Below are 27,576 nucleotides of genomic sequence, written 5' to 3'. Positions count from 1 at the left end.
TGAGCCGCCTATCGATTGGCCAACAAACAAAGTGGCTCCCTAGCAGCAAATTGGTTGCCTGGCGAATAATATTTGCTCCCGATGACCGACTTACCCACAATCCAATAGAGCAAGCTGGTTAGTTGCAAAGTTAACATAGCAAGCTACTTATATAACTAAAAAACTAAGCACTCTTCTAACAAAACCCCTAGGAACACAAAAAAAATATACAAAAAGATATTAAAGAGGTATTCAAACACAACATAAGGTAAAAATGCCCTCGGCAAAGGAAAAACGATTGCGCAGGGAAAGAATACTACAGTTCATACGCGAAAACAGGGAGCTCATGCCCATTAGCTCGACGACAGTACTAAAGCCACCTACGGTCAAAAAAGAGGACACTTTAAAGCAAAAAAAACGTGTCACATTTAACCATGGCAAACAGCGGAGTGTTGGGGAGTCGACCAGAAACAAGGATAGCGAGCAGAATATTGGTCAGGGCCTAACGTCCTGCTTGATCACCAGGTCCTCGGATACCCGATTAGCCAGCGGTGGGTACACCATAATATAAACTGATTTATTAGGCTTCAAATATTGGTCTTCCATTTTTCCAGGAGCCAACAACCCAACAGAGAACACGGCGGAAAAACTCCATCGAACAGACAGCAAATGCCATTTGAAGTCGTCATGCACAAAATGCCAAGACTCACGATTATCAGCTGGTGGGTTTATCCTGAATAAGATTATCTTTTTATTAGTAAATACGATTATATTTAAAAAATTTCCAGGTACCAATAATCCAGCGGAACGAGATGTTGGCAAATTACCTCGAACCGACAGCGAGTGCAAGTTCAACGAGCCCGGAATCTTTTTTCTGCAAAAACCCCATACAGATTTCAGCACTCAGGAAGTCAAGCTGAACGCGAAGCCTCTAAGAAAGGAGTTGAAGAACAAGTGCGACTTCTTTCCGAAATATGTGGACAATCGACCATTCAAGGATGAGGCCACACAAACCCTCTATAGGTAGCATAAAGAAAGGAAAGATCACGGAACCCATATAATATCAACTTGTCCTATTTAGGGAATCATCTGCGCAGACTTTGGCCTTTTTACCAGAAATACTGAACAACGACAAGTCGGAAAGTCTGGAGCTTTATACTCTGGCCAAGTTGCTGCCAGGCGACAAGCCACCGGGATTGCATGAAGTGGAGTTTCTGGAGCGGGCCCGTAGACGATGGAAATTCAGCAAGGCACTGGAGGATAACTTTAAACATCTTCTTTGTGAGGCAAGGGAGCTGTCTATCAAAACGCAGTACAAGGAGGTTCTGGAAGCCTTCGAATGGGAGCAATGGATACAGCGCGAGGAGGACATACAGCAGTGCCAGATGATGCGACTGGAGATCGTGATCAAGATGTTTGACAAAAGAGAGAAGGCAATGCACAACGCCTCCAAGGCTCGAATTGAAAAGTCCGTACAGCAAATAGAAAAGCGGCGGCAGGATGGTCTGCGCAAGAATGAAATCGAGTATCAGCGTGGAATGCGACGCAACAACATTCAGTTGGCCAAAACCGCTCGAAAGTGGGAGAAACAGAGTCCCATGCAGGCTCTTGGATCACCTTGCTCCGAGTTCTACGGCCCACTGATAAGGCATGGTGTTGACCCAGCCCGAAGATGCTTCGAATCCAACACTGGACGCAAAGCATTCGACATGAGGATCGATGAACTGGAAAAGCGGGTGAACATGCGCAATGTGCAGTGCCCCTTCAGCAAGCTGAAGGAGTGGTCCAAGCCCAAGGAGTACGATAGAGAGTATGAGCGCAACTTCTGCAATGATGGCAATCTCCAGAGGCTGTACGAGTCCTTGAAGACACTGAGAACGCAGGCAGACATGCCAAAGGAGCCACCGCAGTGCCTGAAAACACGATTGCGAATTGAGCATCGAACATCTAGTTCCAGTTCCGATTCATATCGCAACTACAATTGGCAAGCTCGCAAATCACGCTATGTGGATCTTTCCGAGGGATTGCGTAGCACCAAGACCATCAAAAAAATGGCCCCACCAAGGGCTGAGAAGGTAGTGAGGGGCTCTGTGATTAGGCGCGAGTGTTTGGAGACACTCATATGCTCATACGAAGGCAGTTATGTTGGCACAATCATGCAGTTCCTGGCGGATGAAATGCAACGCTTGAAGGAGCAGCGCAAGCTGCACTTCTTCTGCATTCTGGCCCAAAAGGAGCGCTGGCGCCGTGAGGCAGCGGAAGCGGGATTGAGACAGAAGGAGAACTGCATGAGGATGCTCTACGAGGAGATGTTCCAGTTTACGAATTCAGTACACAGTGAGATTGCTGAGAAATATGCCGACACCATATTGACCACCGATGTGGGCAACATGGTGGAGGAGGAGACGGCCGAAACTATTACCGAGCTGGCTAAGCAAATTGATGCGGACATAGAGCGTTGGCTGGAGTCCTTCAAGCTGATCCAGAATCCACTCAATTTCACCCCACTGCGCCTCATGCTGCAGGACATGGTCTCGCCGGATATGGGCGCTACGCTACGGCGCTACGAGACATCCCTGATTGTCCAGTACATTGTAGAGGACGTGATCTTCTACAATATGTGGCAGGAACTCGAGCCATTCGATATTGCCAGCACTTTGACCAGTGATCTGATCGATCGCCTTATTGACAACGATCTGTTTTTGTTCTCATCGGACAGCGAAAGCGAGTCTGGACATGGAGCCTCCTGGACAGAGTCCCATGCCATCATACGAAAGCTCATTCGCCAAGCCGTTCCGGGTAGACGCTGGAAGGAGGAAAACGAGAGGATTGTCAGCGAAACCTTTAGCAGCCTCTTCGACGAGGTGTTTGCCAATATCCTGTTTGGCATCGAAAATCCAGAACCAGTTCGGGGCACCGATCTTCTGCACCTTTGTGCAAGTAAATCGTTTGCCTTCTTCGCTCACGAGATTCCAAGTAGAGTGCCTGTGGAAAGGATGGAGTCGTCTCAATCGGAGTCATTTGAGAATGCTAATATTCTACGAATGCAATTCCTATCTCTCATTAAAAAAATTAAAGAGGATAAGATAACCAAAAAGTTGGAGAGAACTGGGGAGAGAGTGAAGATGTCTGCAAATGAATACGAATTATTTGACGACTATATCAAAAACGAAGTGCTCCAAAACGCGGAATTCCTAAACAGTGCATCGCCAGAGCCTGAATTATATTCCATCATTAGTACTGTTGATATTGCCGAGTACGACCATAATCTAAAAGATCTGCGGGGTTCTTCGATAATCCAGCGTACGCCTTCAGCAGAAGAGGAGGCCATTGAAAGTAGAGACGAAGAAGTTAGATCGGACAATTTCGAACAGGAAAAAGAACCCATTGACGTGGACCAGGAAAAAGTTGAGGAGGCAGAACCAGAACAAGAGAATGTATCTGAAAAATACGCAGGGGAGTCTGATGACCTAGAACCCATAATTGGCGAGGAATTTGAGGAAGAGCATACCGATGTGGGGGAAGAGGTCGTGGTCTACTCCACCAAAGAATCGCAGGTCTTTAAATTCAGATAAATTTTCAAATTCCATCTTTCAATTTCCTGGGCAACGGAGCTTTTCGTTACTTTCATACATACAAAAAAAAATTATTATTGAAAATAATACGAAATAATAATAGTGGTAAAATATATTTATTTAGCTCGCATGTTTTTGCGGAACTGATTTTCAAGTGACACCTCTTCAAAATATTTCTTACTTAATGAGCCTCAAGCAGACCTTAAAAAATATATGTAGTTCAATCGAATAAATGTACAATCCCTAGAAACTCAGCTGGCACAACAAAGCCGTGCCGCGAATAATCCAATGCGAGACTGGAGTATTCGGATTGCAGAGTAGCAACATGGCCACCACAAAGTTGGTACTATGACCAGTGGTAGACAATACTCCGCGACGTTCGGCAGTCTTGTACATGGGACACAGATAGTTATGACGCTCCGGCAGATCGACGCGCTTGAGCGGTTTTAGCCAAATCAATGGCATCGTATCAAACAGTTCCCTTGGCCGGGACTCGGCTAGATACTTTCCAGTGCGATCCCATCGTGCGCCCTCTAGGAATATGCCATACACAAAGACACCATCCTCGGGGCCCGATAATCCCTGCCTTTGCGTCTCTTCCAGCGTGAGCACTTCGTAGTCGAAGGCCAAAAGATCTATGGATATGACATACTTTCGCGCGTAGTTCTGCTGGGCACCCGTTAAAAAGGCCTGAGTGAAAAAAAATCCAGATAGCCAAAAGGTGGCAGGAGCTCCATGATCATACCAGTGCTACAATACAAGTTAAAAACATTTCATTTTGTATCGCTGCATACTTTCCATGTAACTCACCTGCAAAAACTCAAGGCGGCGCAAAAAATCGCTCACATAACTGCCCAGTGGCTTTAGACTTGGGTACGATTTTCCAGCCCACATCGCAGGTATTTTGGCTATTAGAACGGACTTGTAAACGGCCTCAACAGCGGGAGACATTACAACCAAACCTGTTGGTGAAAAGTTCATTTTTTAAAAATACACAAAAATATAATAAACAATCATACTAATACTAAATATGAATATGTTAACTTAGTAGCCCATTAAAATTATAATTCAAAATTAATTAAGTATGAAACCCATTTGCTGACACAATACTCATAAAAACCCACATAAAAACTACACTTATACAAAATATAAAAACCAAAAAAAAACACAATGTCCAAACACAATACACGACTTGATAGGCAGGTTAAGTTTAGGGTTCTTCAGGAGGACAGGTTACAATCACCGAGACAAAAAGAGGATATCAAGCGGAAAAAGAGCACTTCTAAATCTGAAAATCTAACTGAACGTGGCCTATCATCTTGTCTGATCAACAGCTCGTTCGATCTGCGGCTCACAGGAGGTATATAGTGTTACAAAATAAGTATTTCTTAAAAAGGTATAAAGCAAGTATTACTTTCAATCATTTTATGTTCCATTTTCCAGGTGAGAATGACCCAGCACAGCGCCATGCTGGAAAATTGCCTCGCACCGACAGCGAATGTCAGTTCAAAGCTCCGGGATATCGATTTCTTACCGAACAAGATACTACAGTGAACACCCATGAGGTCAAGATGAGCCCCAGGGTAGTGACGAAAAAGGATTTAAGGCACAAATGTGATTTCTTTGCTAAGAACAAGGACGCGCGACCGTTTAAGAATAAAATCACGCAGACGCTTTACAGGTAAACTCCAAGACAATTAAATTTATAACTTATATATAAATTATCATAATTATACGTATTTGTTAGGGAATCCTCTGCGCAGACAATGGCTTATTTGCCGGAGATTTTTGAAGCAAACAGCGTTGAAACCTTGGAACTGTTTTCCCTGCCATCTATATTCCCAGTAGCCAATCGACCAGGACTCCATGAAGTTGAGATTCTGGAACGCGCCAGGAAACGATGGGCCTTTAGTGATGCCCTAAAGGTTCACTTCAAAAACCTACTTCAAGACGCCAGGAAAGTGGCCATAAAAACCGAGCTCAAGGATATTTTGGAAGCCATTGAGTGGGAGCAGTGGATACAGCGTGAGGAGGACATTCAAGAGTGCCAGATGATGCGTCTCCAGATCGTGATTAAAATGTTTGACAAGCGGGAGAAGGAGATACACGCCGCCTCAAAGACACGAATCGAAACCGCATGCGAGCGAATCGAGCAGCGACGTCAGGCGGGTCTGCGAAAGAACGAGATCGAGTTCCAACGGGGAATGCGTCGACTGGAGTTCCAACTTACGAAGAATCCGCGAAGATGGGAGAAGCAAAGTCCGATGTACGCGTTGGGATCTTCCTGCTCCGAGTTCTACGCTCCGCTTTCGAGATACGGCGTTGATCCGGCGCGTCGCAACTTTGTGTCAAAAACAGCACAGAAGGCCTTCGATATGAGAATCGATGACTTAGAGAAGCGAATCAAAGATACCGACTTCAAATGTCCGTTTAGAAAGCTTAAGGACTGGTCAAAGCCCAAAAAGTATGACAAGGAGTACGAGCGGAACTTCTGCAAGGAAGACAATCTACAAAAGCTCTTCGAATGTCTGAAGGGCCTAAGAACACAGGCCAATGCGGAGAGAGAAGAACCCAAATGTCTAGTAAGGCGAAGAAAACAGGAATTGGGTAGAGCGGCATCCCAAATGACCCTGGCCTATCTAACTGACCTGTACGAAAGGTCCGATTCTAATGAGGAAAATCGCAAATCCCGACCTTTCGGATCCTTTTTACCACACTCCAAGCCGGGGTTGAACAAAATCTCAGAGACCACGCTATTGCATTTGAAGAACGACAGGAAGCGCGAAGAAATGGAGCATATGTTGAACATTTATGAGGGCACCTACGTGGGATGGGTGATGCAGTTCCTCTCGGAGGAGATGACTCGTCTCTCGGAGCTGCGAAGGCTACACTTCTTCTCGATTATGGCCCAAAAGGAACGCTGGAGACGCGAGGCCGCCGAAGCTGGTCTGCGGCAGAAGGAGAACGAATTGAGATTGTTGTACGAGGAGCTGTTCCAACATTGCAATGTGGTCAACAATGAGATCTCCAATAAGTATTTCGCCAACATACTGAGCACTGATATGTACGGTATGGCCGATGGCCTTGCTGGCGAGACAGTGAGTGAATTGGCCAAGAAGATCGATGCGGACATATTGCGATGGCTAGAAAGCTTCAAGCTGATCCAGAACCCCCTCACCTATGTGCCACTGCGAATGATGTTGAATGACATGATTTCACCCAATATGAACGATGCTCTGCAGCGCTACGAGAAATCCCTGATCGCCCAGTACGTTTTGGAGGATGTGATTTTCCCAAAGGTGTGGAATGAACTAGATCCGTTTGACATAGGGGGTACTTTAACGAGCGATCTCATAGATCGCCTAATCGATAACGATTTGTGTCTGATGTCCACTGACAGCGAAAGTGAAACCCCACAAAAAACTTCCTGGCGCGAAGCTCATGCCATCATAAGAAAGCTCATCCGACAGGCAGTTCCCGGCGATCGTTGGCTTCAAGAAAATGAGCGTGTGGTTCACGAAAACTATAACGATCTATTTGACGACGTGTTCGCAAACATATTTGACAAGTTGGAAAATCCTCCAGCCGTGAGGCCCTCACAATTAATCGAACTCTGCCACACTGTCTCTCATAATTACATCCAATATACGGACAATATACGCGAGATGGAAGACTTTCAAATGGAAAATGCTACCTCACAGCCAGGATCAGAATTTGAAAAAAAACAGTTGTTGAACATATTAAGGAAACGCAAAGAAGACAATATCACAAGAAATTTACAAAACTTTGATAATCCCCTGGCGGGTGAAATGGCATCTGTCAGCGATATATTTCTAAGATCTCAAATATTCAATCCCATGCCTCTGCCAACGACCACACCAAGTGATTTGTTCAGTCTTAGGAGCACTCTCGATGTTTCGCATGCCTCAAAATTGGGATCCTTTGTAGGCAGGGGCTATAGAGTAATGCTTCCCAATGAGCAAGAAAAAAATTCTAACATGGATGTATCAAACCTACCGATAGATAATGACAAGGAAGACAAATTTGAATTGCCAGCTGCAGAGCATTCTGAAATTACAGCGACTGATATTGACTCGCCGAGGGCATCATTTCATAAAATTCTGTCGACAATGGAATTAAGGACGAGGATTTCAACAGCATCTGAATCGCACGATAAGCAATCGGAAGAAGACCATTCGAAACAATTGGATTCATCTCCATTAAAATTAGATAGCTTAACCGCCCCATCTCCTGGTGATGCGAAAACTAGAGACTCGACTCTAGTTGAATTAAAGCCCGTTACTGAATTAGCTTCTGAGAATGTGATACCCATTTCCTTGGGTACTAGTAGTATAATAACCAACGATACAAACACAACAAGCAATTTAAACCAAGAAAAGGAAATGCGCTCGGTAGTCGAGTTCAATCTTGAGCCCATAAACACACCGGATGCCGATTTCGGACTGGATGCCGAACTCGGACCGGATCTCGATGACGAACCGGGATCCGAACTTCTTCTCTGGCCAGAACCGGACTCTTTTATCCCACCCGTACGTTCTTCGGGGGTCAGAAATTCAACAGTCGAACCGATGAAATATGAGAAAGGATCGCATTCTTCTAAGAGGCCTAGGAATAAAACAATAACCGAACAATATGAAGTTGAGGAAAGGTATATTGGCTCCTTGGCCAAGGACCATACGCCAGTTAATGACAAAACCGCGGAGAACGCAGATAATATTGTACCAGAATCTGAATAAAAACTAAACATATGTGCTGCTAAAAAGAGAATCTTAGAAGTGAACCATCTGTAATAAACAAATTGGCAAAATTAATGTATATTTTTATTTATTTCGGTGTAATTGTATAAAGATTATGTGAAATGGAAAAGTAGCAACAATAGGGGAACTTTATAAAGTGTTGATGAAAATAAAAACAAAAAACGTTATAGTCGAGTTCCTCGACTATCAGATACCCATTATATATTTTTGGCATATCGATGGAAATTGGCTTTTGAAAATCATTAAGGTATCTGCAAGGGTATCAGAAATAAAAAGTCGTACTTACCCTTGATTCCCTTTCGCAGCGTGATAAGGCTGGTTCGGATCGTGTTCAGCAGGACATTAAAGCGCACCATCTCCTGGACGAGCACCGTGTTCATGCTTTGGTGGTAGAGAGTGGGATACTTGAGCAGGGCCGCATCTCGGTCGAATAGCTTTGGCAACTTGTCCAGAATATCGGTTGCCACATTTGTGACAACCTCTTCGGGGGTTAGTGCCTTGGACCCACCACTGTCATCTGAGGAGGCACTAGTGTCCTTCAAGGACATTTGGTATAGGGCAAGGAAGGGAGGACAGGTGGGATAAGTGGGTAGGGAAAGGTTTTCTGGAAAGCGTCTACTAAGCGTTTCAACATAGACCCTTTGTTTTTTCTCCAATTTCTAAAGCGCAGCGTGTCAAACAAGAGGATATTAAAGTAGCTGTTCGAAATGTTAAAGCATTTAGGACTAGCCAGCACTTACGCGTCGATCATAGAGGTCCTGGGCAAAGTGTAACAACAAAAGCGTACCGATTATTCTATGTATTTTGTTTAAGACAACTCTAAAATGACTTACCCAACGTTCCTTTTAAAGCGAAGCAGGCAAATACAAAGCAAGAATATTCAACATTCAGAATAACAATTTGCAAAACTCTACACAAGCCAAACTTCTTTTTCTCCACCACCAAAATTGTTGTACTCACCTGCGTGAGCAGAGTGTGCGATAGTAACATGTCTGTCTCCTTTTGGTCCTTCATGATGTCCGCGTTGGCATGGAATCCGAAAATGGCAGGAGCCGAGATCTGTGGCAGGTCTCTCGTGAAGTTTAGATACAAGTCCACCTCCTTGAACACCGGCACATAGTACAGACCCGTTTCATCCAGATAGTACGGTGTCTCTAAATCTATAACAGCGGGACAATAAAACTTATCTAGAATGGTTTTCAGAGTGCGACGATCCCAGTCATCCGTAACTCGTCCTCCGTAATTGCACTCGCCCGTCAAATATCGCAACGCATCGTAGTTAACAGTCTCGTATTGGTTGAGGAACATCCTCAGTTGCATCAGGGATATCCTGAGATCAGTTTCGTTAAACTCGTATGGAATGTTCCAGCCGATCGGTCCAAAGTATCTCCTCTCCTGAATAACCGCATGGAAGAAGCACAGCGAGTATATCAGCTGCTTGAAGATCCTTGGCTGTGTGCAGGACTCATACCACTCCGGATCGCTGATCGGATCACTAATCATCGAGCGCAGAATGTTGGAACGCAAGCCCTTTGGCGGTTCATTGGTCATCTTAATGCCATTCTGCAGGACCACAACCGGAAAATGATCCGCCGGATAGGAGGTGAGCCACAGCCTGAAGTCTGGATGCGTTGCATCTGGCAAGAGGTTCTCACAGATCTTCTCCAGCAAGGGCATGAAACTAGCTGCCAGATGGCAATTTTGCAACACCACCCAATTACCCATTTTTACGCCTTCGTCTATCATCTTCATGGCAATGGGGCCCTGACCCTGACCCAAGGACAGCGAGAACAATCGATTCGTGCCGAAGCCCTGATCCTCTGCAAACTTTAGGAGTGTGGCCGTCGGATCCGAGCCAGGGGTCAATATAAATATCAAGGGCACACAGCAATGGGAGTCAGCAAACGAAGCCATCAAATCGAACTGAGGCGGGTCCACGAATCGTTCACCCAGTTCTCCGCTTACAAAATTTAACACAGCCGGAACCAGTTTATCCGGCCGAAAGACGCGGAGTAGCAAAAGTTTCTGGAATACGCTCACTCGGTTCTCCCAGGACTTTGGTATGTCCTTATTATCCTGCGGCGACTTCGAATCAAAGAATGGTTTCCATTGAGCCGAATTGTCATTGAAGTCCTCGCGTAGGCCCTTAAAATTGGGCAAATTGGTCAGGCGACAGAGCTCATCCCAATTCTGGATGCCCAGCCAGGTGGTTGGATTCTTATACGGATTCTCCAAGCCAACGCCTCCAGTCAGCAGAAACATCCATTCGGCATTGTCAATCCGATTGTCGTGCTTCATCATGTTGATGTTCAATATGAGCGAAAACAGCAGCTTATCCTGTTCAAAGTGGAAAACATTTCGTTACACTCGGAAATTAAAATGTTATCTAACTAATAATATTTCTACTGAAAGGAATGGAATTACGAGCAAGTCAGAAGTACTAATAGTTTTCTCTGAATGTATATTTGGGTAAGGGACAAAAAGCGTTGTAATGTGATTGGGATCTTTCAGGGTCAGGGCTTAGAGGCTCAATTTCACATTAAATCGGTTACCCGGAAAGGTTGCCCGCCAAAATCAAAGCATTTCCGGGACCAAGCTGCTGCGATGGCAATTCACTTGGTTTTTATTTTGTGCGCAAGAAAATTAAAAGCTGGGGATCAAAGGTTACCTGATGGAAGGTTCGCCACAGGAGGCGAGGGCAAAGGCTAAGGGGCGGGCAAAGGCCATGGCATAATTGACTGAAAACAGCATAAAGCTAGCTAGAACTTGTTTGGATTACTATTTCCCTTTTGCCCCAGCTTCCTTTGGCTAGGCACATCCTTTGATTGCACCAGCAATGTAATAACATTATTCAAGCAGCTGCACAGTGGCCTTAAACGAATCGAAAAGAAACGTACACACATTGAAAACTGGTGATGTCACTGGACAAAATTCCTACTTGATTAAAATTTGATAGTGCTAATTATTCATAAATATATGTTCACATATTTTACTGAGGATTTTATGAAAGCTATCCACAGTACCCACTCAGTTTTGAGCTACGACAACTGCTTGAACTCCATTGTCCGCTGAAGTGGCATCTCAGTACCGTGTAGTTGTGGTGCAGTAATGCTTAAATATTATTTAAAATCAGTCAAGTCAAGCCAAGCCAAGTCAAGCTGAGCAGGATGCTCAGCCACAAAGCAAATGAAACGCAAAGGACCACGCTTCAAAAGTCACATTATCAGGTTATGCGCAATTACGGAACTAACGAGGCTAAAGGTCCAGGTAACTGGACAGCGGATGAATAATCCGACCGTCGTTTGACGATAATTGCGTTAATCCAATGGGCACTCACACGCTCGAAGAGACTGCGGCAAATGTTGACATAGAGGCTGTAGGTGAAGTGATTTCGCAGATCCAACAGACGCGCCGCTATGTCGTCCACTTTCTCCGTGTTATCGATGGATGACATGTACAGGTTGACGAACCAAACCAGACTGTACTGGTACATGGGATCGATGTTGGCCAGTTCCACTGTGAAGAAAAACATGGTTGTAAAAGCAGAACAAAATAAATTAATAAAATGTCCCACCTATAGTAAAGAACAATATAGTTGAGTGCTCGGCTATAGGCACGTAACTCAATCGTGCGATATCGATCTGCTTCTCGGTGGCCTCTGTGATGACCTGCTTCTCACTAATATCATTCGCCAATGCCTTGGCTGAGCTCAGAATCTGAACGGCAGTCTCGTCCTCCAGAATATTCTCAGCCGATGAGAGCACTTCCAGAATCTGGTCTTCAGTCTCCTTCAGCATCCGTTTGTTATCGGCACCCTGGACTATAAGGTTGTTCTTCTCCGCCTCCAAATCAGGTCGTTCCCTGGCCACCGTGATGCCCAACAATTGATCCTGTAATCCCTGAGTGGTGATCATAAAGTTCAGCAGGGTAACCTTAACGGCCACTTCGGGCAGATAGTGTGGATTTCTCAGTTTAGTTGTCATGTAGAATCTGTAACAAGGCAATTTACTCGGGTAAAATTCTCACTTTTTATCAACTAAGAATGGTACTGACCTAAAGCTATGATTATACTCAATAACAGAGTCGCCCAGTTTTATGCAGAGCGCTCCGCCCTGCTTGAAAAGCGTCTTTTGGAGCACCGACTCCAAGACGGGATCCAATTCCTCGCCAATGTTTTCCAAGAGCACGGGCAGACCAAACTGGATGGCATTCTCCATGACACGCGTGTAATCCGCTTGATTGAGCCGAATCACGCAGAGTTTGTTGTTCTTCTCATAGTTCTTGATCCATTTGTTGGCCTGTCCTTGTGGGTCAATCATCAGGGGCCAACGTCGAGCGTTTCTGCAAATCATTTCAATAAACTTGCTTATCATTCGAACTTTAAGCGACACAAAGCAAACAATTTGTCAGCGACGGGCCACCGCAACAAGCTCATCAGTTAGTTGGAGTTGGAATATTAAAAAAATAAAATACCGCAGAAATACACATTCAATATTTACGTCAATAATTCATAAGCGTAAATAATGCTAAAGAAATATGTATATATATTTTCTGCACGCATTACTCGGTAGTATATGTGCGCTTTGTGGGTTTGAAATGGGAGCAAAACCTCTGGCTTCAATCATGCCAATACATCATGCAAACGTTAAGCCACAAACAGAACTATATCACAAAAGGACTTTGGGCAGAGTCCCTGGCAAAAGGGATCTCCTCTTTTCCACTTCTAAGGGAAAGGTTATTTAAACTAAAATGCTAAAATGCAAAATAATATTGTTGAATGGAGGAGTTCTAAAGACTTGAATAAGGTTTATTCTAACAAAATTACATATAAAGTGCATAAATTTCGCTGACTAAGCCCCTGTTTCATAAATATACATTTATGTATACTTCGATTGCGGCTGTTGGGTGTGCCGGCTACATACATATATATTTAACTGATGCGATAACTCACAGCCAGAGTGGAAAAATACATGGAAGTGGAAATCGGGACACAAGGAAAAATAGAGAAGAAGCGGGAAAAACAGGAAAAAGTTGCAGCAGGAGCAGCCAACACATGACAAATTCACACCGAATACAAATTGCTCGTGCGAATGAATGAACATTTTTGTAAATTGAAAACTTGATGAATGAAAAATATTTGATGGAAAAACAAAAGACCAATATGCCTGCGCCGTCGCCACAGTCGGCACATGTATCCAAAAATCCAAAAGCAAAAATAAAAGCCGCATTCCACGCGAAAACCCTGTGTGATGTGCCAGCCAGGACACGGAATACAATAGAAACGCCATGGAGACTGGGAACTCGGTGGCAGTCGGTGGTAGTCCATGTGAATACCCGGTTAAAGTTCAAAGCGCATCGCCGGGGAGGAATAAAGAGCTGGGATTGGAACAGATACAAGTTTGTGTCCCAAAATAAAAGCGAAAATTTCCCGGCAAATAGTTGGAAAACTGTTAAAAATGCAACACAACTTGCATTGTAAGCCGGTTGAGTTTGGTGAATGGAGTTTGGGGATTTGGATAGATAGTTGGTGACAAAATGAAAAGCGCAAATCTTTTAGAGATCAACAGAATCGTTTATATATATTCGTTTTCAGGCTGAAACCATTTAATATAAAGATTAATTCGATTCATCTTATTTGCAACTATTTAACGTAAAACATGACCGCCCCCAACTCCTTGACACTACTTAAAATTCAAACCCCCAAAGGGGCTCAAAATGGACGTTCTACAAATTGTTTTGCCTTTTTCAAATTAACATTATTTAATCAAAGGCACGGCCCTCAAGTTTCACAGTATCCCAAAAACCCGCTGGCCGAAATGGAAAACATGCCTGATACACCTGATACCCAATATCCACAGCGCCATCGCATTTTACGATGCTGGAAAGGAGCGAGAATGGTGCGGAGGTCACCATATGTGCTACGTGTCACCCGAAATATTAGGCAAATGAATGTTAATAGTAAGGACAACAGGATATTCCAGCCAGCAGGGTGGCTCTCCGGATATTTGCCAAGTGCAAATACAAATTCGTCTATATAGACAGGCGGATAGACAAAGGCCCAGAAACTTAGAGAGCAAATCCCCAAGGATGTGCAATCGTTGAAAGCCATCGCAGCTACCCCTCCGGCTGTATAGAAATTAAACCTAATCCGCTCTGGGCGCACATTAATCAATTGCTTATACAGGGCGATTCTAGATTCTAGATTCTGGATGCTGAATGCTGGAGTTACCCTCCTTACTGCCCGCATATGCCACTCCCTTCGAGAAAACCCAGGGACCCTCAGGTATTTTCGGGCATGCTCCAAATTACTTTGAACACTTTCGTGGATAGCGGCCAGGAATTTCCTTTATTAAATCGACTTGGAGTGGCATGGAGCGTCGTGGAGTGGCATGTGGCCCGTTCCCTGACCTCCGAGAAACCCACCAGATGCGTAATACACGCATCAAACATGAAAATTCTGCCTGCCAGCCTCCCTGCCCCCTTCCCGCTGTACACGGAGAAAAAAACTATTGAAAACCAGATTTTGGAAATAAAATAAGCCATTATATAAGATAATTAAAGCTACAAGTTAAAAAGTTAAGTTTTTGCCCTAATAATAATGCCAATCTTTTAAATGTAATTGAATAAAATGAAAATAAAGACGCATCTCGTACTTAAATGCTTAGTTTTTTGCAGTGTATTCCATCTCGGTTTATTGTGCCCTTTGTACCTTTGGCTGGCACAGCAGCCACCACCACCGAGATGGCGTGTCCTGGCAACGAGTCCTTTTAGCCACATGCGGGCACGCTGCTTAATGCGCGCATGCATCCCTCCCCCTTTTCCACCTAAACACCTACCCCCAGCTACTGTTTTCATACCCATTCCCGAATCCTCCACTCCCGAATCTCTCCCCCACACCCGATTCCGTTCCAGTTCGCGGTCCCGTGCAGCATCCGGTGCCGTTCTCACATCCTCCACCCGCGTCCGCACGAGGCGTATCTTTAATTTTCCTAATACGCGTGAATTCTAACGTTTCATGTTTTGTAATTAGAAAACGAAAAAGAAACACAGAAGCCGTGCCGCTGACGGGCAGGAGGCAGGACTATAATTACCGTGTCAGGTTGTTTAATTGATGCGATAGCTGGCTTAGCGATCACCACGAGGGATTTTCCAAGGGGCCCCTGCCAGCTGTTGCCATAGCTTGTGGTTAAAGTGGCACTTGGATACAAATTTAGCTAAATATATATCCAAAAACCAAGCTCACCTTGGAAGTTACTCTTTGTGATTGATGAGTGCAAATCAAAAGCTTTAAATTTAAATTATAAAAATATTCATACTCACTTCATCATAATCGCGCTCTCGATGGAGAACGCATCCGTCGGCAGACCGCATATATTCCAGAATCGTATTTCGACAGGTTCGCCGAGGACGACGGCCAATTGGAAATCAGGTGTGCATGTTACGCCGAAATTAAGGCACTTGGTCACCCACTTGCGAATCTGATTCACCCGAAAGTCGATGGTGAAGGGTCCCAGATAGGAAACCACGCCAGATGAGATGAGAACGTCGCCGGTTACGCTCTTAAAGCTGGCCTGCAGCATTTTGGCCGTCTCAGACCATCGGGTCCTTTCGCCACCCAAGCCAGAGATGAGCTCCTGTGCTCGCTGAAGCTTTTTGGTGCAAGCCTCGTGCTCCGCCAGCAAAATGCTAAAAGGATTAGGTTAACCAGGGGCTTACACATAACTAGCATAACTAAATCCAAGTTAGACTCACCCATATTGTCGCAGCTGCTCGTCGAGAATCTTCTGGATGGCGGCCAGGTTGGCCTCCACTTTGGCCAACATGGCCAGTTTTTCATTGAGCGTCTTCATAGCCGCATTATAGGTGGCCTCGGCCTCGGCCAAAGCCAATTTCTTGGGCGCCACAATCTTGGCCACCACATCGTACTTGGTCAGCGCAATAACCCAACGGCACAGACCTTCGCAAGCCGTGGATGCGCTCTTAATCTTATCGGGATCAAAGGCCTCGTTGCTGAGTATGCGTTGCGCCAACTTCTTCATCACCTCGACCGGAATGTTATCCTTGTCGAAATTGAGCAGACTGTCCAGGAACTTCATGTCGCTGAGAACACGCTTCGAGGGACCCCAGTAATCCTCAACGGTGCCCAAGCCACTTGGATTCGGCACCTTATCGGGCTTCACGTCCTTTAGGATGCAAACCGCCTCCATGACAATCCTTACACCAATTGGAGGACTCTTCATGGTCTTGACCACCGCAATATCCGCTGTGGTTAGAGTATTTAAAGCGGCCAAAGCGGATTCCAGAATGGGCAGCGCTTCTCCCAACTTGGCGTCGCACTCATCTTTGATCTCTTGGGCTACAGCCGCCTGCTCCTTGGCCGCGCTCTCATCGAGCTTCACGATTTCCCGCTGCTCCTCCGCCAGCTTGCTATCGGCCGTCACCTTGGCCACCTGTTCAGCCACGATCTCTGAGGCTTCCTTCAGTTTGGGCTCCAAGGCGATCAGTTGCTCCTGCATCACAGCCACTTGCTGGGCAGCAATGTCTAGCTGGGAAATGCCGGTCAAGTAGCGATTCCGGTTATTTGTAATGTTGCTAAAGTAATTATGAATTTCATGAATAACATATGATATTACCCCTCCTCCACATTCACACTCACTTTCTCTTTTGACCGAGCAATGCCTTAAAGGTCTGGATCAACTCCAGATACGAAGTGGGGGTCACGTAGTTGTACCGATGCAGTCTTGAGAAAAACTTTGCGGAAAGCTCCTGAGTTGACGTATGGAATTCCATGCACATGTCAATGGCTGTGCGACGCTCCAGGGCGGTGAGATCCTCGCTGGCCAGGAAGCGTGTCGAGACGGCCAGAAGTGCATCCTCCGGCCAGGACTGGAACCAATCAATAGTACAGCAATTGACGATCGAGGGGAATTTTCGTATGCGGTTTCGCAACGCATCTCCAATGGGGGACATGGCCAATACAATATGCAGCTGATCCTTGCAAGTCTGTATTAGCAGGGAAAATTATAACTTATTAATCGATGAGAAAGAATTCCGCAGTGAAAATAACAAGCTACTTAATATTATGTTAGTTTTTGTTGCATCAATAAAGTAGATCTTATTTTTGATAAAATAAGTAATGTGTGGAATGGAAAGGTTATGTAGATTTTGTCAGAAGACCCCACCGTGACAAAAAAGTTAAACAGGGCCACTGGACTGCCATCCGTCTGTACGGCCTTATCTCTCTGCTTGTCGATTTGGGCCATCTTCTCCTGCACCTCGATCTTCTCCTCGTTGGTAAAGAGATTGGGCACCTCACCGGAGTTCAGTAAATTGCTAATGTCCTCCAGGAAGGATTCGTCTTTGATCTGCAAGAGTCTAAAAGAGTTAGCGAGACCAAGGAAAGCCCAGGACACAGTCGGATTTGCCAATTGCGGTTCCCCACCTGAACGTCCGTAAAGAGGAAAACGCCGTGCATCTCGGATGCCCCAATTTTGCGTAGGATCGCCTTGATGTCCTCGTGGTACTCGTACGGCCCATACAATCGCGTGATTTCCACCTGGAACAGCTCATAGTCGCATATATGCGAAGCCAATCGAGTCAAGCTCTGGCGCCCGGAGCCACCAACCCCGATGAGTAGAGCATGACTCCTCGGCTGCTTTATGATGCGGCATATGCGCGACAAATGCTCGATGGCGAAACGGAAAAGCACCAGATTCATGGGCTTCTTCGACATGTTGTTGTACTCCACCAGATATGCCTCCACCACACGGCGCAACTCCTCCAGGTCCTGCACCTCCACATAGTTCTTGGTGTCCGCCTTGGGATTGGTAAAGTCACAGTAGATCAACTGACGGAAATCGGACTCCTGCAGGGATTTGTCCTTCTCCACAAAACGACCGAAGAGGCGGGAGGGGTCCGTATTGAAGGACGATTTCACTGTGCTGCAGATATTCTCAAACAGCCAGGTGCGATCGGCATCTTCAACCAATCGATCCCCGTACACCCTCAACACCTCGTGCACCCACAGTCGCCTCATGGAGTTGACATCTTCAGTTGCCTCGGGAACGGACAGCAGGACACCCTGTATCACCCTCGAGAAGTCGCGCAGATTGAAGAGATAGTGGGATTTGGCCGGTGTGGGGAGCAGATTCAGTTTGGCGTCATTGTATATGGTCAGGGTGGCGCCTACGATCTCGTCAATACAAGGATCGAACTCCTTGGAAAAGCCCCTGGGTTGTTTGAGTTGAGGGAAAATGGATTAAAGGATATATTTTGAAACGAGAACTTCGGGCACCGAAGTTTGAAATTCATTTATCGGACAGACTATTGTTGCTTCTACACCCATCTTACCTCGTGTCCAGATGCCACAGCACAATCTTACTGAAGATGGTATTCAATATATCATTGTTAAAATCATCAATGGATATCACGTTGAAGAAGCGTTGGAAACGAGGTGTCACCGTGTTTCCGGTCGATGGAGGTCCCATGGCAACGATCATCTGCAAGTCGATTAGCTTCATGGGCACGATGTTCTTGCGGTCGTACCACATCATGTGATCGAGCATCATTCGCAAGAGTTCAATTGGTGGCTGGGCTCCGTAGTTCTCCTTCAGCGGCATCGAGACATCGTCCACGAAGATCACAAAACGGCTGTTGAGTGGTGGACCAAAGACGCCTTTTCGACGCTTGTCCAGCTTGGACATGATGATGTCCTGCGTTTGATTAGCGGATGTCTGGGCAGAAAAGCTGATCAGCAGGGGCTTGTAAAAAGACAAGTCCATCTTCTTGAGCATATAATCAATCACATAGACACTTTTGCCAGTTCCGGTTGGACCCACCAACATAATGGGCTTTCCATGACGATTAAGCAAATCTAAAACAGCTCCGATGCGGACACTTTCGTTGGTCTGGATGATAATCTGATTGACAGGTATATCTCGAGGAATCGGTGGAGCGGAGTTAACATCATCCTGCCACGGTTTCCATTTGCCTTTTCCCTCCTTTATATACCTATAATCGAACACGGATCCTTGTTTGGGAATTGGGAATATAAATGGCTTGGCCAAGGACTCCACATAAAGATCCTCGGGTACTCCATAGGTGTCGTATAGACTTTGTGGGAATGTCTTCTCCATCAATGCCCTAAATATTATATTGAACTTCTCTCTGCTGTCCGCATCCAATGAACCGCCGAGCGACCAAATACAAGAGAAAAGGAATATTCCCTCCGTTTGGGCTCGAAAATCCAAGTCGGAAACATTAGCCACATATTTCTCATCCCGAAAGTCATCTATAAAACACTCAAAGAAGTTCATTAGACTGACCATCAGATTAGCATCCGAGGTGGGCGCAATTTCCTTTAGACCTTTGCGCAGAATAAACAAGAGAATAGGACAAAAGCGAGAGATGAGCATCGATATCAGTTGCTTGCTGACCGTGTGGAAGGCCGCGGGAAGAGTATTCTTCCAAGAGGCCACCAAGGGCTCCCAACCCAACGAACTGGGCTCCAGATAGATCATTCCACAGCGAGAGACCGTAGCTGGTGAGGCCACCTCCAAGTCCATGGGTTCAAACACCAAGTTGGTGGTATTCGATAGCTGGATAATCTCACCGGACATCAGACACAATTTCTTATTGTCATCCAGCACGGTATTCATGTTCTCGATCCAAATCGCGTCCACTGGACCATCGAAAATGAGCCACTTGCGATCTGGTGAATCTGATATAGCAAAGATACGATAGTTTACCGCCAGGATTCCATCACTCCACTCGTGGGACACTGCATCAAATTGCCCGTACAGCTGACCCATTGTAATGGCCTTTGGGTTAATCACCGTGAAAATGGCTTTGTTTTCGGAACCATCCTTGTGACAGAAATGGAATTAATAAAGTTAAAATTTATCCAAATCAAATGTGAAGTAGCAGCAACGAACCGTTTTCTCCATACACTCCAAGGCCTCCGCTAGGACGCGATATGTGGTTGTCTTGCCCCCAAATGGATAACCCACCAACATAAGACCATGGCGCACCACTATCATCTCATATAACTAAAAGGATAACACCGATATAAGATATTAGATCATTAAAGTATAGCCAATGGACTGAACTACGCACCTGTTGTACCTTCTCCAGCACAAATGGAGTGCACTGCTTATTTTGCCTGTCACAAGCCATCTGTGTACATTTATTGAACAGTACGTAGTCCGCTTCCGGCAGAACTGTTCCAGGAAACAGATCAGAGGTGATGCCCTGGAACAGGGGAATGTCCTGGTTAAGGAACTTGGGCAAATTTACATCCTTGATGGAGCGCAACACCAGGATATCCTCGTTCTCATCCCGATAGCGAAGTTTCAGGGCACCGGCTGCTTTCAGCACCGACTTTACGGCTCGCATGCCATAATCGTAGTGACACTGTGTGCTCAACTGTTCGGAACACAAGCGATAGGTGGCCACAATCTTAACGGACAGCGGTTTGGCAGTCAGGAAACCATAAGAGTACAGCTCAATCTCCGAGATCAAGGCATAATCCGGCACCATCATGGCCACCGAACGGAAGAGTGCCTAGAATGCCACAATATGTTAGTTACATAAAAGTGATAAGTTCAAATTAAAAGTCTTACCTTGAGGTTATCAGGCAACTCAGAACGTCCGGCGTAACCAGGATTCATGGTAATGAACACAGCACAAGTAGGATCCAGTGTCAAAGTGGTGCCCTCGAAGACCAACGTGGGGCTTCCCGAGTTGATGCCACGCTGAATGGTCAAGATCTGCTGTGCCACCACCGAGAGCACCTCCAGATCGATTCGGTTGAACTCATCAAAGCAGGACCAAGCACCGCAAGAAGCCAATCCCTTAAAGAACTTACCCAAAGCGAGGTAATCCAAGCCATCTGAACAATTAAATACCACACACTGTTTGGCAACAGCCTTGGCCAGATCCTTGGTGGTCTCAGTCTTGCCCGTGCCGGCAGGACCTTCAGGAGCACCACCCAAATGCAGATTCAGGGCAGCGAACAGGGTACGATAGCAACGATCTGTGAGTGGAGTAACCACCAGACGCGGGGTGTTTCCCAAATATTCATAGCCATACGGCAAGGAGCAGTTTATCATCCTCGTATCCAGATTATTATCCTCCCAATAGTAGCGCAATTGGCATAGCCACTGGAAATCTTGCAGATCTTCTACTTGATTAGCCACAATTTCGGCCAGCACATCACGAGCATGGACATCCAGCACCACCAGGGCGCCCAATGTGATACGATTCTGGGTATTAAGGTCGCCACGCACCAAGTCCACAATCTTGTTGATCTGCAAGACGCATTTCTGCAGATACTTGGCCAGATTCTCCTTAGGCTCCTCGCTCTCGAAACACTCGGTGATTTCCAGAGTCCAGTACGTAAGAGAGATGGACTGGACGCACTGACCCGGCCAGGTCAGCACCCAAACATGCCGCAACATCTTCAAGTAGCTGTAGAAGGCTTCTGCCACCTTGTGGTGAACGCTCTTCTTCATATCGATCTCTAGCTCAAGCAGCCACTTCTCCACCTGTCCGCGTGCCTTGGAGGTCGAGATAACGTCCACCAAAGTGACTTCCTCGCGCTCGGAGGATCTCATCGCAGTCACGTCCAGCTCCTCGGTGAAGTTTAGCGTGGCAATGCCTTCGAAACACTTCTTCAAGTGTATTTGCACACGAGTCGGATCCTTTGTCTCCGACAGGATCTCCAGCAGTTCGTCGTTGGAGAGGAAGAAGAATCTTGGGAAGTAGAGACGTTTCTTCTCCAGGTAGGCGTTCAGACCCTTCTGGATGACCTCCAGCAGACTGTACGCCTTCTTCAGCTTGTCATTCATCTTGTCGATTTGCACCACAACCATAACTTTGGGATCCTGCGACACTTGCTTCATTAGTTCTTTCCAAATCTGTAAAATAAAGGGATGTTATTATGGCTTAAATATTATAATCTAACGAAAACCAAATTTAAAATTCACTCCTCCCCTTTTAAAGAAATGTCAAAGGAAGTGAGTTGGGCAAACCCACCTTATCCACGGCACTGAATCGCCGGCCCTCCTCTGGCATCTGCTGCTGTATGTCGGGACTGCTGAAGATGGGCTCCAGATACATCCAGGTGGCCTGCACGCGCAGCCACTCGTCCAGGATCTCCTGGAGCAGCATGAGCTTGGCCTCCCACTTGCTGCAAAAGGACAACAAAGATTAGCGACGTGTGGCTCGTCTGCCGCTGACACTGACAGCCCAACAAAGAGGTAAAGAAAAATACGTAACAACACGAATCCTTATTACTCTACATGGTAAACAAATGAATTTGAAGTCGTTTTTTGAGGAATAGCAAATATGAGTGAAAGGCAAATTTTGCTCTCTAACAGTTCTGAAAACGCGTTGGATATAAAAGTAAATAAACTTTCCTGGAACCCGTCAAAGCCTAACATTCTGATGACTACCCAAATCGATTCACTTACATAATGTCCGCCTCGAACGGTTTGATGTAGGGTGAGCTCTTCATCGTCTGCGTCTTGATGATTTGATCGTCCAGCAATATTTGGATGTCATCCACGGCAGCCAGCTTGAATGTGCCGGAATCCCTGCGGGAGGCATTTCAATTATAGGCCGTATCCCCCACCCGACGGAAAGGTGAATGCTACTCACCTGTATGGCGAAATGGAGAACTCTACACCTTCCCACTCGTTGACCATCTTGGCCATTGCCCTCTCCAAATTGTTCTCCTTGGTGGCGCTCTCCGAGATGGCCTCGAACTTGGGCACATACTCGTCCAGCTGGTACTCGATAATCTTCTCCAGCGTCAGTTCGGGCGACACCTTAATGGGGAAGCCAATAATCTCGGAGACCAGCTCCCAATGACGTGCCTTCATGCCAGGATTGCCCAGCGTATTGATAATGGGCATGTGCTCGCGGAAGGCTTCGATTTGGGCCTTGACATCCTGAATTAGCTGCATCGTAATGGGATGATCGCCCATCTGCTTATCTAGTTTCTGGATGACGCGATAGAAGTTTGACACATCGCCATCAATCTCATCGGGATCGAAGGAGCCCACTTGAGAATGCATCCACAGGTCCCACTTGTCCATGAAGTCCTGTCCTGCATCGAAAAGTGTTTTATACGGCTTCAGCTGGTCATGGGCTTTCTTTCTCATTGGATACTGGGATAGATCCCAGCCGTAGGACGTCTCCTCTTCATTAATTTGATCAATCGTTTCCATGGCCTGCACTAATCTCTGATCCAGCACCCCAGCCCGCTTCTTGTACCTAGAAAGCTGCTTGATGTCGCCCCACGTATCGTAGGTTTGCACCTGTTCGTAGTAGTTTTGCAGTTCGCGGCGGAAGAGCTCGATGCGTTTCTTGAGCAGCTCCTGGTACTCGATCACCTTCTCGGCAATAATCGCACGATGTTGCTCGAAAATGGACGGAAGCTTCAGATACCACTGAAAGGAGTTACTGTTGTTCTTAATCTCCAAGGGGGAGTACAATGTGTGATCCATTAGCCAGAGAATCTCGCTCATATTCACTTTCAGTCTCGCCTCCATCTCTGGCACTAGATTCTCCTCGGCATGGACCACATACGCCTTCAGTTGCATCAATTCGGCCGTGTCCTTGGGCACAGTTAGGGCCTTCTTGGCAATGGCATCGTACTCTTTGCCCAATCGAGAGATCCTAGCCTGCTGATCGGTCACCATCCGAGCCAGCAAATCCAACTGCAACTGCCTGCACAAGCTCTCCAGATGCGTGATGAACTTATCCCTGTGAAACTCGTAGAAACCCATCCGGATGACCGCCCACACCTCCCTGGCAATGCGATCCTCCTTCTCTTTGTACTCGTACACCATATCCGCATACTGCTCGAAGGTGGCATCACTTTCCATGAAGTTGCCCACCCGCTCTGCATCGCTTCCATTGATTAGATCAATGAAGGGATCAAAGTCCTGCAGTCGCAGCTCTGGACCGATTCGCTGCTCCTCCAACATGGCGCATATCCGGTTCTTCGTCTCCTGAACAATGCTTTCGGGCACTGTGGGTGTGAGGAAGATCTTCTTCGAGACGATTAGATCGGTATATAGCTTGCTCTCGATGCGGGGCAGCATTTGTATGCTCAGCATGATCGAATCTATGACACGGAGCAGTTCGCTCTGGACTTTCGAGAAGCTGGGATTGAACTGGATTGTGTCTTCGTCGGCCAGCATCACAGATATCTCGAAACCGGGATTTGAGTGCTAGATAAGATATTTTGATTATTTTTTAACTTCTTAGTGTTTACCATTCACAATTCTCACCCCATAATCGCATATAAAGTCGGCATACTCCTTCAGACTCCTGATGCATATGTCCTCCAATTGTTGGGTCATCAAAGCGGCCACGCAGTTAAAGAATCGTTTAACCAGAGTAAAACGCCGAATGTCCGGCAGCTGTCCTCGTTTGCTGGCCTTTAGCAATGAGGAGTGGATCTCACCATACCAGCTCTCCTCCAGCAGAGTCTTGCCATTATCGATATGGGAACCACACAAGTACTGATAAGGAGTAAAATACGCAGATATATAAAATATATTAATAACCAGAGAATTACTGGATAATCCCAATAAAATCATCTTACCACAAAGGTGAATAATGAAAAGGGGGTCTCGATTTTGGCCAACTCCTTGCCGTCGATGAGGGACTTATCCTTATATTTCATGCTCCACAGCTCCAAGATGCTGGCCACACTTCGATGTATGCAAAAGAGCGTCTTCATCAGGACATTGCGGTTCTCGTCGTAGCTGCGGGATAAATTGGATGCCATGGGTATGGGTGTGTGCATAAAGATGGAGATGAGGCGATGAGCCGATGGCGACCACAGTTAGTACCGTCTTTTTATGCAAATTATCTCGAGACCAAGGGAAACTTTTCACTCCAGCTATTCCGTCACAGCCCATTAAACAGTGCAGGCAACCGCAACCGCCCAGCCACAGGAGCACCCAGCGGGCAACCACCCAACCACCCAACCACCGAATCACAAAAAGCATCCAAAGGCCCTTCTTAATGATGCCAAATGCTCGAAGGCAATAAATTAGCAAACCTCACGCGGACCTGTACATCGATGGTACTTCGACCCAGTTTGGAACCAAAAAAAAGTTGGTTTTCGGGATGAAGAAGGAAGATTGAAATAAGCCCCCTTTAAACTAAAAACAACGTATTCCTTACAATTAAGTTCATCATACTATAAAGTGATAACTTCCGTGATAAATTGGAGATCAATCATGCCCGCTAATGGGTCCATTGTTCAACTTTCCAGCAGGCAAGCAGATAACCCAAGTTGTTGGATGTTTCCACAATAGACATAGGAAGCCATCGCTGATGATGGCTCCAAAATCGCAACCCCTTGTTGCTGCCACAAACAAGTACAATTCATTTTTAAGCATATCCTTTTTGCAATTTATGTCGAGCCCCGCAGAATCTCCTCCAGCTGCTGGAGATGCTGTTGCTCATCAAATGTCAAACCAATACACAGGAGGACTTAACTTTCTGCAGCTTCCATTTCCACACAGCCTTTTCCACTTTTCCATTTCCGCGGCATTGTAGTTGAAAAAGTGCGGTTAAAAAGTTTTTGGCACGCCGCAAAGCGATTTCTCGCGTTTTCCCCCCAATCGCAAGAAGCTTTTAATAATGTCGCACGACTTGCGTTATTTTCCTTATTTTCCTTATTTTCCCAACGCCTTTCGCAAGGCAACTTTGTCAGTTATTTTCATAAGATTTCGCGCGCGGTCGACTCAAAGGGCAATTCATTTCGCTTTTAATCCGCAATAAAGCCAAGGCATCCGTGAATATGAAAGTCCATATGTGCGTGGGGGCGTGATCCAGTTTGGTTGGGCGTAATTGCATGTCAATTGCACGCTTTTTTTGCGCCAAATGCGATGCTGGCGGTTCCAGGCGAGTTACACACAACACTCGCATTCAATTATGGCAACTTTTTCTTTTACCCATTTTTTTGCCTGCCCGCCTGCCTCCCTTTTTACAATGCGCACAATTTACTTGGCACTTGGTGCGGGTGTAATTTATTTTAATTAAAAAATTTGAATTTCCCACACGCCGGGAAGTTTCTAACTTTAAATTCGCCCCTCGCTTGCATTGGGTTTTTCAACTTTGTCGAACCAAACAACGCATGCATTTCAATATCAATTACGCTACTCAAAATCCATTTGGCTTAAGAGCAGTTTCAATTTCATCTGCAGGACTTTTTGCATAGAAAAAGCTAACTAAAATGTGAAAAATGTTTCTATTTTCTGCCTACATCATTCACTTTTCGAATAAAAATTAAAACCTTTTACAGAATCTGACTTTAGCTTAATAGAGACTCACCGATAGCGCCAAAAGTTCGTCATGGATTGCACCTCCCGCCGCTCGGCGGTGTCGAACTTGCCGCCCACGCCCTCCTTGGTCAGTCGGTCGAGGACCGTGTGCCGCAGGACGAAGTCCACCACGGCCTTCTTCATGGCGAACACGTAGTCTGCCCGGACTTCGGCTATGTTCTCATTGAGTGCCGTCTGCCACTTGTAGAGCAGCGGTGGCACAAGATCGGTTATCCTGCCAACGGAAAGAGGTTAGAAATAAAGCAGATGCATATTAGAAAGGTTTCAGTGGCACGCACCTCTTGAGGATCTTCTTGCTCAACGGCGACACGTGAATGGTGTCAATGCCGTGCTTGATGTAGTAGTAGTATCGCAGTATTTCGCGCTCCTCCTGGTCGGGAAAGGGCACGGCGCACTGGGCGGCCAGCTCGGGATCTTGGTCGTCGTCCATGTGCAGGATGAGCTCCACCAGCTTGCGGCGGAAGTGCTCCCGCTCCAGTCGCATGGTCATGTAGTTGGCCTTGGCCACGCCGCTCTCCCGCTTCTTCTGGCGCTTCTTCTGCTGTTTCTTCGCGCAGAGTATGTTGTCTGGCAGGTCGGATTTCATCTTGCCGTCCAGCAGGGAGCTGGCGCACTCCGGCATGTTCAGTTCGTACCACAGGCGACGCGACTTGTACTCCGGATTGGCCTTCGACTGCAGGATGCTCTGCAGCACATCCGGCTTGGGTCGCGTGTACAGCATCTTGGACTTCTCGCATAGGCGGCGACCGCCGCATATCGACGTGAAGCTGGGGATGCTGAACTCCCGGTTCGGATTCTGTCTGCCCTGCATGTTGAAGCCTGAAATCGGTTCAACGTTCGAATCAAAATGTGACTACAGAAAACGAAAATTGTTTT

The 27,576-nt window shown here is 46.2% G+C and overlaps 3 protein-coding genes across 4 annotated transcripts; 2 read left to right on the top strand and 1 right to left on the bottom strand.

The window, feature by feature from the left end:
- The first annotated feature begins 140 nt into the window (after nucleotides 1–140).
- On the top strand, nucleotides 141–3,698 carry LOC6732625. The gene is made up of 4 exons (XM_016178162.3): nucleotides 141–530; nucleotides 594–701; nucleotides 768–1,002; nucleotides 1,061–3,698. The coding sequence occupies exons 1-4, from the start codon at nucleotides 254–256 to the stop codon at nucleotides 3,552–3,554; spliced, it is 3,114 nt and encodes a 1,037-aa protein (XP_016025330.1). The 5' UTR covers nucleotides 141–253; the 3' UTR covers nucleotides 3,555–3,698.
- LOC6732623 (dynein axonemal heavy chain 7) lies at nucleotides 3,655–27,576 on the bottom strand. Of its 2 annotated transcripts, XM_039298578.2 has the most exons (25): nucleotides 26,979–27,576; nucleotides 26,690–26,914; nucleotides 24,948–25,110; nucleotides 24,631–24,864; nucleotides 22,991–24,570; nucleotides 22,804–22,926; nucleotides 22,367–22,520; nucleotides 20,953–22,248; nucleotides 20,447–20,893; nucleotides 20,266–20,379; nucleotides 18,683–20,196; nucleotides 17,775–18,561; nucleotides 17,515–17,697; nucleotides 16,989–17,335; nucleotides 16,085–16,924; nucleotides 15,653–16,018; nucleotides 12,386–12,673; nucleotides 11,907–12,322; nucleotides 11,670–11,848; nucleotides 9,293–10,669; nucleotides 9,166–9,174; nucleotides 9,073–9,090; nucleotides 8,619–8,991; nucleotides 4,365–4,516; nucleotides 3,655–4,304 (listed from the first exon to the last, which is right to left on the bottom strand). In XM_039298578.2, the coding sequence occupies exons 1-25, from the start codon at nucleotides 27,509–27,511 to the stop codon at nucleotides 3,798–3,800; spliced, it is 12,225 nt and encodes a 4,074-aa protein (XP_039154512.1). In that variant the 5' UTR covers nucleotides 27,512–27,576; the 3' UTR covers nucleotides 3,655–3,797. The 2 variants fall into 2 exon arrangements, with proteins under 2 accessions (XP_039154512.1, XP_016025329.1); XM_016180309.3 differs by lacking the exons at nucleotides 9,073–9,090; nucleotides 9,166–9,174 and having other exon boundaries at nucleotides 8,619–8,868; nucleotides 26,979–27,575.
- LOC6732624 lies at nucleotides 4,713–8,486 on the top strand. The gene is made up of 3 exons (XM_002079707.4): nucleotides 4,713–4,914; nucleotides 4,998–5,235; nucleotides 5,302–8,486. Exons 1-3 carry the CDS (start codon nucleotides 4,725–4,727, stop codon nucleotides 8,309–8,311), a joined length of 3,438 nt encoding a protein of 1,145 aa, XP_002079743.1. The 5' UTR covers nucleotides 4,713–4,724; the 3' UTR covers nucleotides 8,312–8,486.

This window comes from Drosophila simulans, chromosome 2L (genome assembly GCF_016746395.2).
Source record: "Drosophila simulans strain w501 chromosome 2L, Prin_Dsim_3.1, whole genome shotgun sequence".
Lineage (NCBI taxonomy): Eukaryota > Metazoa > Arthropoda > Insecta > Diptera > Drosophilidae > Drosophila > Drosophila simulans.
This window is presented reverse-complemented; position numbering and strand designations above follow the sequence as displayed.